At 44.2% G+C, this 12,622-nt stretch overlaps 1 protein-coding gene across 1 annotated transcript; it reads left to right on the top strand.

Annotated features, from left to right (window-relative positions):
* Positions 1-652: 652 nt before the first annotated feature.
* On the top strand, positions 653-8,122 carry LOC148042963 (uncharacterized). Its single transcript, XM_087727809.1, has 4 exons — positions 653-809; positions 1,785-1,914; positions 4,541-4,657; positions 7,639-8,122. The coding sequence occupies exons 2-4, from the start codon at positions 1,866-1,868 to the stop codon at positions 7,851-7,853; spliced, it is 381 nt and encodes a 126-aa protein (XP_087583935.1). The 5' UTR covers positions 653-809; positions 1,785-1,865; the 3' UTR covers positions 7,854-8,122.
* Positions 8,123-12,622: the final 4,500 nt, after the last annotated feature.

The raw sequence follows: 12,622 nt of genomic DNA, 5'->3' as shown, positions 1-12,622 counted from the left end.
ATGGCGGGCATTCATGGCTCCCACCGGGGTCTAAAGCAGCAGATTCTTTTTTTTTTTTTAAAAAAAAGAAGAAGACCAAAGGAGAACTCCTCTGGCTGAAAAACATTTATAGAAAAGGGCAAGCACTTACGAGCTGGAGCAAAATTAGAAGCAGGCTTTTGGCAGGCATGAAGCAGCACCATTCCGTAAACAGGAGGAGCGATTGCTAATAATAGCTGGGGAAGGGGTTGCAAGAGGAAGTACTCACTCCTGCTGGACTGCCGTGAGCTGCAGGGATGGACATGTATCAAAACTGGCCGCAGTATCTGTGTAGCAAACTGGGACTTTTCCCCCCATATTTCCCAATAAGCCTTAAAGCAAAAATACACTGCCACTTTGGGTGTGCTGTGACTCACCATTCTAGATGCATGGAAATGCAGCCATTCCTTCTGCTTTGTATCTCATCAACCAGCTTTTTAAATACCCCACCTTCCCCAGTGCCACCCACCCCCTTTGTCAAGTGTACCTTGGATTTATTGGGACATCAAAACTGTTTAGAGAAAAGCAAAGGTACCCCATGGGGTGGGGGAGGAAGCACCTGATCTGCAAAACTGCTCCCTCTTCCTTTTTTCGTTTCTTCTTCTTCTTCTTCTTTTAACTGGCCCTCGTGATTTCAAAAACAAGGGTGGGGTGCTTAGAGCTCAGCTCCTCCCTTTATATAAGGATGTTTTCCCCCTCTGAAATTCTTGGTCAGATGTTAGCGAAGATTGATCCGGCTGTTCCTGACTTTGGATCTCTTCGTCTTCTGTGGGTTTCTTTCACTGCGGGTGGTAAGTATTTTGGCTCCTTTGAGATGTGTATTTCCATGAGATAGTAGAACCAGAGCTTCCTATTTATCCCCGAAGAATCCCTGTGAGAGTACCCAGAAGATTTAAGTGGGATATTCTGCAGTTGGGTGGGGCAGGCAGAGAGAAGCAGTGTCCTTTTTCTCTCTCTCTCAAAGAAGACTGCAAAATTGCAAGGCAATTCATCAACATGTCCATGGGTAGCATCTTGGTATCTTCTAATAAAGTAGGAAATGGATGTGTAAGGAGATTTTGCCTTTTTTCTGAGGCAACCACCTCTTCGCCCATTTTCTTGTTTTCCAGCTTTTCAATTAATTTTTCCTCAATACAATGAACCTGGTGGGGAATCTTAGGCTAATAGAAAAAAAAAAAAAAAAGCTTCCCACAAAGTAGCAAAAAGGGGAAAAATGTCTAATGTACTAGGCCAATTTGTAACCACAAAAACATATAAAGCTTTCCCACAAACCGGTTGTGAGAAAGAGAAGTTTAGTTTTGTAAAACAGAGGAAAAGAGGGGGGGGGGGAGAGAGAGAGAGACAGGGAGGAGGGGAGGGTGTAGAGAAGGAGAGAGAGAGAGAGAGAAGGAGAGGGGGAGAGAGAGAGAGAGAGAGAGAGAAGGGGAGAGAGAGAGAGAGAGAGAGAGAGAGAGAGAGAGAGAGAGAGAGAGAGAGAGAGAGAGAGAGAGAGCTAGCTTTTAGCTTTTAGTTAATTGCAAGGCAGATTTTGGCATAGCATTGGCAGATATTTCTCCCCGTGTTTTCACGTCACCCAATACAAACATTAAATTTTGCCATTGAACTGCTGGGCTAGCAAAGCGAGCATCATTTCTTCAATATTATTTGTTTAGGAAGCAAAGCCCACCAATTTGAGTAGCTATCACTGACATTTGTCTTAGTTGGGAAGAGTGAGGGGAGGATAAAGAGAATGGCTGGCCCTTTTAACAAGTTGGCATTTTTAACAGGTTGGCTGTAAAAAAGCATTTTGAAGGCAAGATATATATATTTTTAAAAAAACACAAAACCTCCGTGCCTGAATCATCGCCATGCAGCTTCTCCTGGGACTTTCCTTCTTCTCCATCCTCTTGACTGCAGGTAGGATCGGCGTGTCCTCAATGTGTGTGTGTGTGGGGGGGGTGTTGTCTAAGGAGGATCCTCCATACCAACCCCTTGGGGTGGGGAGCATTTCCTATGGAATTGTGAAAAGCCTTGAGAACTTCCCAAAGATGGAGAGCTTTGCTTGAAAAAAAAAACTAGTTGTAGAGTCAGACTAGACTATAGTAAGGTTGATCGAAATGTAATCAAGTCAGGAAAGAAGTTACCACATTCACGGTCCTTTCTCTTGACAAGGTTTGCTCTGGATTAACTATTAAGTAAAATAAACACTAGCTTAGGACAGTAAGGAAAAGGAGGCCCCCCCCCTTAAGTATATATATCTGTAACTATTTCATTGCCACACTGCATTTGCATTTGTATTTATTAGTTTGTCAAAAAGGTGCGAGAGAGCAGGTATGAATATAAACGTGGACATGAATGAAAGAAAGAAATACAAATAAATGGGGATAGTAGGACAGGGATGGTAGGAATGCTGGTGCGCTTATGCACGCCCCCTTTATGGATCTCTTAGGAATGGGGCGAGGTCCATGGTGGACAGTTTGAGGTTGAAGCTGTGGGGGGGGGAGGGGTTGAGGCTGTAACAACGGAGTCGGGTAGAGCATTCCAGGCGTGGACCACTCTGTTGCTGATGTCATATTTTCTGCAATCGAGTTTGAACCTTGAGTTTGTTATCGAATGTTTGCCTGTGTGTTATTGAGGTTGAAGCTGAAGAAGTCAAGATGTTTGTAACAGACAATGTTTGCGTACTGTGCTTAGATCATACCGCAGGCAGCACAGTTGCAGATTGTCCAAGCCACAAAATTTCGAGCCTGGTGGCACTTTATACCATCCATCCCGCCCCTCATTATCTTTATCCACTGTGTTTCCCAGTTGAAACGATGGTTAAGTCTGTCCGTGCGTTGTGAAATTAAAGAGTTTGTTCTTCGTGGTGACTGTTGCAGCCATTACACTGTATGTTATAGATGACTCCTCCTTTTTCCTCCTCCTTCCCCCCACCCCTCCTTCGACTGCTGGCATTTTGGTTTATTTCTTGGCAGTCTTCTAGAATTGCATTATCATCATCGCCTTTCTCTGGGATGTTCTGATGGGAAACGGTCCAGCTAATTCCAATTTAATGGCAATAAACAAATAGCCAACGAGACCCTTGTTACCCTCTTCATTGTGTAAGAACACGGTGTCCCTTAGAAAGGGAAGCGAAAGCTTATCACGCCAGCATTTTTTCCTATTAACATCAATAATGTCAACTTTCCTGTAGAACAATCAACGGTCAGTTTAGGGAAGTGGCCAGTTTCCTTCCTTTCTATTTCTAACTGGATACTTTCCCCAGGAATTTTGACGGATTCCAAATGGAGCAAAAGGCAATTTATTTTTGCTTTCTGTCTAATCCTCCTACCTTTTTATTTATTCCTTCCCCTCCCTGCCTAAAGCTAGTTGCGTGGACCTCCTCTACCTCACCATGGCTTCTGCTAAACTTTGTCTCTGGAAGAGTTCTTCATCTTCTCTCAACTTTTCCTTAATATGGCTTGGATTGGGACTCACCAACCTACCTAAGGCTGCTGTGAGTCCTGGTTCAGTGCAATAGCACTGAAAAAAGTGACTTAGGGCAGTTTTTCACAACCTCATGGCCACATGGTCAAAATTCAGACATTTGGCAACTGACTCCTATTTATAACGGTGGCCGTGTGCCCAGGGCCAGATGCTTGCCTTTGGCTTCCTTCTGACAAACAAAGTCAATGGGGAAGAGCCGAGGTGGCGCAGTGGTTAGGGTGCAGTACTGCAGGCCACTTCAGCTGACTGTGATCTGCAGTTCAGCGGTTCAAATCTCACCGGCTCAAGATCGACTCAGCCTTCCATCCTTCCGAGATGGGGGAAATGAGGATGCAGACTGTAGGGGCAAGTTGCTGACTCAATTTGCTAAAAAAAAAATTGTAAACTGCTTAGAGAGGGCTGAAAGCCCTATTAAGCGGTATAGAAGTCAAATAAATAAATAAATAAATAAATAAATAAATAAATAAATAAATAAATAAATAAATAAATAATAAATAAATAAATAAATAAATAAATAAATAAATAAATAAATAAGCAAGCAAGCAAGCAAGCAAGCAAGCAAGCAAGCAAGCAAGCAAGCAAGCAAGCAAGCAAGCCAGATTCACTTAGCCACCAATTCAATTCAATTCAATTTATTAGATTTATAGGCCGCCCAATCCCGGAAGACTCCGGGAGGCTTACAGAGAACAAGAAAATAAACTAAAAATAAAAATAAAAGATAATTTAAAAATTCCCCAACACGCATACATAATAAGGTCAACAGCCCCAGGCCTGCCAGTGTGAGGTCCGGACCTCTGGGGGTAGCTGATTCCACAGGGTTGGAGCAGCCACAGAGAAGGCTCTCCTCCAGGGCCCAGGTTAGTAACTGAACCACTGCAGCGATTCACTTAACATCCGTGGCAAGGAAAGGTTTAAAAAGGAGGCAAGAAATGTTTAGTGACAGGGGTTCAGCTGTGATCGTGAGTCGAAGGCTACCCGCCATATCGAAAACGTCTCTGATTCCTTATCCCTACCCTGCTTTCTCAGCTCCTCCTCATTTTTTTCCTCCCCTCTCCAGGTAATTGCTTGTCGTGCGAACAATGCAGCGAACCAAAGTCAGATTGCAGTGGTCCAAAGAAAGATTGTGGTTTTGCGGATGCTGTCTGCATGACGTGGTCGACTGAACTTACTGTCGGTGAGTAAGACAAGTCCTATGTCAGGGCTCCAAATAGCATCCAAAAGTAAATCAGAGTCCAAGGCAAAGTATTGCTCAAGTTCCAATTGATTAAGAGAGCCATGTTGGCACATTTGGGAAAACCCGAATCTGAAAGCTTCCTGGTTTTCCCCATCCAGTTGAAAGTTCAAGATCTTGCCCCCACACCCACCAGCCCATCACATGGTCCAATCTCCCACTGCCATGCTGGCAGTTCCACCCATCCAGTTCCGGTCAGCTGCAGAGGTGCAGAGACAAAGGATGACCTTGGCTTTCTAGAAAGAATTTTGTTATGGCTACATCGCATCTAACTCCGTACAATCCCCCCTCCCATTTTCCCACAATAGAAAATGCATAGCAGAATAATAGAAAGTATGGCAGGCCAAAGACCCAAAAGAAAAGATGACATCCTATTTTTCCCCAACAAGGTAATAAATAACATCTAATGAAAAGAAGGACTAGGGGAGACATGATAGCAGTGTTCCAATATCTCAGGGGTTGCCACAAAGAAGAGGGAGTCAAACTGTTCTCCAAAGCACCTGAGGGCAGGACAAGAAGCAATGGGTGGAAACTAATCAAGGAGAGAAGCAACTTAGAACTGAGGAGAAATTTCCTGACAGTTAGAACAATTAATCCGTGGAACAGAAGTTGCCTCCAGAAGTTGTAAATGACCCAACACTGGAAGTCTTTAAGAAGATGTTGGATAGCCCTTTGTCTGAAACGATTTAGGGTTTCCTGCCTAGGCAGGGGATTGGACTAGAAGACCTCCAAGGTCCCTTCCAACTCTGCTATTGTATTGTATTGTATTGTATTGTATTGTATTGTACTGTATTGCATTGCATTGCATTGCATTGCATTGCATTGCATTGCATGTTTTTTTAGTTTTAGTTTAGTTTTAATTTATTTGTATGCCGCCCTTTTCCCTAAAGGGACTCAGGGCGGCTCACAACTCAAAGGGAGGGGAAAAACAAACAGAATTACAAAAAACATAAGAAAAAGCCATACATAGTTAAAAACACAACAATCATACCATTCAAAGTGGGGTTGAAGTCTTTAGCCCCAGGCCTGTCAGAACAGCCAGGATTTAAGGGCTATGCGGAAGGCCTGGAGGGTGGTGAGGGTACGAATCTCCACGGGGAGTTCGTTCCAGAGGGTCGGAGCAGCCACAGAGAAGGCTCTCCTCCGGGTAGTCGCCAGTCGACACTGGCCGGTAGATGGAATTCGGAGGAGGCCTAGTCTGTGGGATCTAATTGGTCTAGTGGAGGTGATTGGCAGTAGGCGGTCTCTCAAGTACCCAGATCCAATACCATGTAACTGAGCCTTCACATAATTATCCAAAGTGGGATAATTTGTCCCACTTTGGAGTAGTCATGTATATAGTACAGTTCTCAGTATACAAAAGTTTGGTAAGTGGCCTTCCAAAGTTACAACGGCTCTGCAAAAAGTGATTTAGGGCCGTTTTTCACACTTACAACCCTTGGAGCATCTCCATGGTCATGTGATCAAAATTCAGACCCTTGGCAACTGACTCATGTTTATGACGGTTGCAGTGTCCCGGAGTCACTTCTAACAAGCAAAGTCAATGGGAGGAGCCACTTAGCCACCATGCAACATGGGGCAAGACTGACTTAACAACTGTCTCACTTAGCAACCAAAATTTCAGGCTCAATTGTGGTCATAAGTCAAGTAGTGCCTGCAAGAGATTCCCGCCCTTGCAGAATCATGGGCTACTGATGAAACTGTAGTTGGGTCACTAGACCCAACTTTCAGCTTCTTGAATCAAAATCGCCTTACATCTAAGATGGATGTGTATATCTCAGGGTTGGCATGTTGTTCCATTTGTTCTCCCAACTTTTTTGGGGGGAAGTATTGGAATGAATACTTAAAGGGAATAAATATAGGGATGTGATGGCTCAGAGGCTAAGACGCTGAGCTTGTCGATCAGAAAGGTCAGCTGCTCGGCGGTTCGAATCCCTAGCGCCGCATAAAGGAATGAGCTCCTGTTACTTGTCCCAGCTTCTGCCAACCTAGTAGTTTGAAAGCACGTAAAAATGCAAGTAGAAATATAGGAACCAACTTTGGTGGGAAGGGAACAGCGTTCTGTGCGCCTTCGGTGTTTAGTCATGCCGGCCACATGACCACGGAGACGTCTTCGGACAGTGCTAGGTCTCCGGCTTTGAAATGGAGATGAACACCGCTCCCTAGAGTCAGGAACGACTAGCACATATGTTTGAGGGGAACCTTTACCTTTACCTTACTGGAATAAAATGTCTGCAACTCAAACTCCAAATGCAGAGAACTCCCAAAACAAATCACTTTTATCGTCCGATCTGATGTGCCACGAGGCTGCGTTCTCATTCCCCACAGAAAATCTTCTAGCTCACCCAATCAAACCCCATCCGTTTTTAAATTCATTGAGCGATGATATTGCACATGTCCCCTGAAAACTACAGCCACTTCTGCTTTTCGCGAGGACTGATTTCCACCCAAAGGCTTTTTCCTGCACTGTTCAGGCCACACCCCAAAATAACAATGGTGGCAAGAACGATCGTAAAACAGGACAAAAGTCATTTTTTAACCACTGTCATACTTAGCGACAGAAATTTGGGCGCTGACGTATGGGTCTAAGTCAAGGACTTACCGTATATTGGAAACCTGTATTTGGCTGGAGGGAGAGTTTTCTTTAAGTCGGAGTGACGGCTCTGATAGCAATAGCAATAGTAGTTAGACTTATATACCGCTTCATAGGGCTCTCAGCCCTCTCGAAGCGGTTTACAGAGTCAGCATATTGCCCCCAACAACAATCATTTTACCCACCTCGGAAGGATGGAAGGCTGAGTCAACCCTGAGCCGGTGAGATTTGAACTGCCGAACTAGCAGTCAGCTGAAGTAGCCTGCAGTACTGCACTCTAACCACTGCGCCACCTCGGCTCTTCTGATTACTGACATTTCTCTTTCGCCAGGATCCAACAAAGTGGAAACCACTGTGAAAAGTTGCAACACAAAAGAGGCTTGCGAAGCAATTGAGGATTTGAAAGGGAAGACTAGCACTGGCCAGATACCCGGTATTCCAGTTGGCGCAATGGTTAAACGCATTGTCTGCAGCAGAGCCCCTCCCTCCTTTGCATCCATCTATCTAGCCTTCCTTGGGCTCCTCCTGATGAAGCTTCTCCTCTAAAGCTCTTCCTACCAACCAAGAAGTTGTCCCCTTTTTCTCCGCCTGTATAATCTCACCACCTGATCAGGAGGAATATTCGATGTTATGCATAAGCCTCTATATTTCCCCAAACGGAAACCAGTGATGTGCAAAAATATAATAACCTGCCAAATGGAAACCAGTTAAGCAGAGAAATATATAATCCGCAGCCTTGAACGTGTGTTTGAAAAGTGGGGGGGTGGGGGAATGGTATAATTCAAATAAAGACAACAATAAACAATTGGATTCCAGTCATGGCCTGATTTATTTATTTTGTGAATTTAGAGTAGGGGGGGGGAAATCAACGTTCTCCATTCTGCTGGTTTGCCACACCCTTCGACCAGATTCGATGTAATTTGTTTTAATTTATTTGTACGTCAAATGTAGAAACTGGCCATTTCACAGAGATTTGATTTTTTCCCCCCAACTATTGTATCTTATTTTATTGATCCGCTGTTTATTTTATTCTGTTCGTGCCATCTGAATCCTGAAAGCGTGCATTAGTTGTCTTTTTTCCCCAGTTTAGTCTACAGCCCTGCAGTTTCTCTAGTTTTTTCTGTTATTCAAAAAAGCTTCACCAACACATATAAGGCATTGAGCTGGCTCAAAGATTCAGGGGTATTCCTGTTCTCTCTCTCTCTCTCTCTCTCTCTCTCTCTCTCTCTCTCTCTCTCTCTCTCTCTCTCTCTCTCTCTCTCTCACTCTCTCACTCTCTCACTCTCTCTCTCTCTCACTCTCTCTCTCTCTCTCTCTCTCACACACACACACACACACACACACACACACACAAAAGAACATTTAACAAGTTCCATTCTATAAATCTTCATTAGTGGATTAATGCCCTCTTGAAAGCTTTGTGTTCTGCCGGAAATTAACACAACTGTTATCAGTTATGTGGGCAGATTACCGTATTTCCTCGGCTACCACATGCATGCCTTTGAAACAATCCATCTTTCTGTGATTAGAAAAAGTAATAATTTCATATAGACTTAGGCCTAAGTATTATTATTTTTTTTACAGATACCCGATAAACATAACCGTAGATGTAGTTCAGTTGAGGCCCCACTGCTTACAAGACTAGGGTTGAAGCTTGCTTTGAGTATTGCTTTGAAGTGATCCCAAGGAAGTTTCTTTCAACCCCTTCATGCCTGTAAAGGAGGGGGCTTCCAGATCCAGACAAACAGACAGATACCAGCCAACCCACCAGGCATCCTGAGAGTAGCCAAGGACATGGAGACAGAAGGGGCAATAAACTTGGGAGCGCCAAGTGACAGCAACATCAACAGTATGAGCAACTGGAGAGGTCCTAGAGCTTGAAGGAGGAACTAGAGAGGGTAGGGAAAGAAAAGAAAAACCAAGGAAGAATAATGAGGGTGAGATAGAAAGAGTCCACAGGCTACCTGTGGGGTTTCTGTGGCCCTGTTCATTTAAGGAAACGGTTCCACCACAAAAGCGCGTAGGACAAAATCGCGCTCGACAAAAGCGCGCTGTGACGTCATCACAGCGCGACGAAAAAGATCGAAAAAATGTAAAAATAAAGCTAAAACCTTCCCCTAACCCCCCCAAACCTAACCCTAAACCTAACCCTAACCCTAACTCTTAACCTAACCCTAAACCTAACCCTAAACCTAACCGTTAAAGTAACGAAAAACGTAACGCTAACCCTTATCCTAACCCTAACGCTAACGCTAACGCTCTAAAGCTAACCCTAACCCTTAACCTAACCCTAACCCTAACCCTAACCCTAACCCTAACCCTTACCTTTATGTGAATCGGCTTGCTTTAATTTAATTTTTATTAATTTTTATTTGAATTTTTCGATCTTTTTCGTCGCGCTGTGATGACGTCAAAGGCGCGATTTTGTCGATCGCGCTTTTGCCGTCCGCGCTTTTGACGGGTCACGAAGGCAACTCTCTGTGTTATTTGTCTTCTTTCACGTTTAGTGTACAGCCCTGCAGTTTGTTGTCTGTTATTCAAGAAAGCTTCAGAAACTCATTTAAGGTGTTCAGCTGGCTCAAAGAATTCAAGGGTATGCCTGTGCACGCACACACACTCACTCATTCACACACACACAGAGACACAAGAACATTTAACAAGCTCCACTCTACAACTCTTCATTAGTGGAATAATGCCCTCTTGAAAGTTTTGTGCTGCTTCCGGAAATTAACACAAGTGTTATCAGTTATGTGGGCAGATTATTTCCTTGGCTACCATATGTGGGCAGATTATTTCCTTGGCTACCACATGCCTGCCTTTGAAACAATCCGTCTTTCTGTGATTGGAAAAAGTAATAATTTCATATAAACGTAGATCTAAATAACTTTTTTTTAAAAAAAAAACAGACATCTAGTCTGAAGGCCTGGAGTTTCTCTAGCCTAGTGGGTCTCTGATACAAGAAAGTTTGCTGAACCAATTTAGTTAAGCTGATCCAGGAGTCCCCAAACTTGGCAACTTTAAGATTTGTGGACTCCAACTCCCAGAATTCTCCAGCCAGCTGCTGGAGAATTCTGGGTGTTGAAGTCCACAAGTCTTAAAGTTGCCAAGTTAGAAGACCTCTTGACATAAAACAACTACTCTAGTCATTCATGTGTGATGCACAAAGCTTAAGCAATGGAAGACCAGGACTTACTTTAGGGTCATTGGCAGTTACTATGGTTGGATTGTTCAGCTCTGAATAGTACCATGAAGGAACTGGGGTTTACTAAGTTTGCAAGTTTTCCACCAGTGGCGGGATTCAATTTTTTTTATTACCAGCTCTATGGGCATGGCTTGGTGGGCGTGGTGTGGCGTGGCTTGGTGGGTGTGACGTGCTTGGTGGGCATGGCATGGCTTGGGCGTGGCAGGGGAAGGATACTGTAAAATCTCCATTCCCTCCGGATCAGCTGGGACTTGGGAGGCAGAGAATAGATGAGGGTGGGGCCAGCCAGAAGGTAGTATTTGCCGGTTCTCCAAACTACTCAAAATCTCCTCTACTGGTTCTTCAGGACTGGTCAGAACCTGCTGAATACCAGCTCTGGTTATCACCAGAGAGGCTGTTCTTCAAATCCCCGTCCAAGGCCAACATTTTATGTCAATCAATCAGAATAGAACCGGAAGGGACCTTGGAGGTCTTCTAGTCAACCTGCTGTTCAAGCAGGAGACCCTATACAAGAGGGACACCTTAATGAAAACTCGACAAAAGTTCTACCAAACGGGGTAAAATCAAAGAAATATAAATCATACAGTTTTTCATAGTGTCATCTTAATGTTAGTCAGGGGTAAGTATAGAACCTTGAATCCTGTAAAATGAATTTCTTCTTCCCATTTAAGGCAGACTACTTGAAATGCTTCTTTCCAGGGTTATGTCAACTATCCAGTTGGCGAACGCAGAAAAAGGGAACTCCTGGGACATTATTTGACCAAGAGTATAAAACTTTGCTGAATAAACCACATTGGCGCAGAAGAAGCAAAAACCAGCTCTGGATTTCGCGCGTGCAAAAGCAAGCTTGGTTATCTCCCCCTTTTTCCCTACAGGGGCCCCACTGTACAAGATATCCATCAATCACTTCTGTTAATTTTGTCATGGGAAACTGCCAGCCACGCAGGGACATCTGTTTTGTGTGTCCTTGAGATAGCAGCCTGCCCTGCGTTCAATTCACTCACCTTCCTATTATTGTCAAGCTGCAAGCGAAGGGGGAATTTAGGGGAAAGGGCACAATAGTCTTCACAGTTTCACATCATTTGGACTTAAGCGCCCTTGCTGAGATAAACCAAATTCACCCCTCCTGTCTTTCTGTTTTTTAAAAATATCTGGTTCCTCTCCTGGCCTCTTCCCTCTGCTTCCCTTCTCTTCCCTCCCATTCCCCCTCCCCCCTCCCGATCTATTTATTTCCTTTCCTCTCCCCTCCTTTCCCTCCCTTCTTTCTCGCCTCCATTCCTTCTCCTTCCCTGCCCTGCCCTGCCCTGAATTTTCCTAATCTCTCACCAACTTCATTAGTGCCTTATCCCATCTGTGCACATTGCCCAAGGGATATTTATGCAAAGATGGGACATAAAGTACAGTTATCCCTATTGCTTGGTGCAGTAGGGCTGCACACACTTGGAAAACGACCAAGGACATTTCTTGCAAACAGCATCATAAGCCTGAGAATATCTGTTAGTCATGAAAATATTTCTTCATCTTTCTGGCTTACAGAAAGTCTTTAAAAAAAAAAAAGTCTGCTCGTATTTTTGCGGGGGGGGGGGGAGATTTTGACAAGCACTGTTGTGCTTTGAGGAATTTAGAATAACAGAGTTGGAAGGGGCCTTGGAGGTCTTCTAGTCCAACCCGCTGCTCAGGCAGGAACCCTACACCACTCGTGACCCGTCAAAACCGCGGAGGACAAAATCGCGCTCGACGAAAGCGCGCATTTGACGTCATCACAGCGCGACGAAAAAAATTAAAAATTGAAATAAAATTAAAATTAAAGCAAGCCAATTCACATAAAGGTAAGGGTTAGGTTTAGGGTTAGGGTTAGGTTTAGAGCGTTAGGGTTACGTTTAGCGTTAGGTTAAGGGTTAGCGTTAGGTTTAGCGTTAGGTTAAGGGTTACGTTTAGGGTTAGATTTAGGGTTAGGTTAAGGGTTAGGTTTAGGGTTAGGTTTAGGGTTAGGTTTAGGGTTAGGTTTGGGGGGGGGTTAGGGTAAGGTTTCCGCTTTATTTTTACATTTTTCGATCACAGCGCGATGTTTTCGTCGCGCTGTGATGACGTCAAATGCGCGCTTTCGTCGAGC

Source organism: Thamnophis sirtalis, unplaced genomic scaffold (genome assembly GCF_051295495.1).
Source record: "Thamnophis sirtalis isolate CommonGarterSnake01/CBP01778 unplaced genomic scaffold, rThaSir2_p1.2 scaffold_13, whole genome shotgun sequence".
Lineage (NCBI taxonomy): Eukaryota > Metazoa > Chordata > Lepidosauria > Squamata > Natricidae > Thamnophis > Thamnophis sirtalis.
The sequence above is the reverse complement of the archived record's forward strand: the minus strand, read 5'-3'. Positions and strand labels throughout refer to the sequence as shown.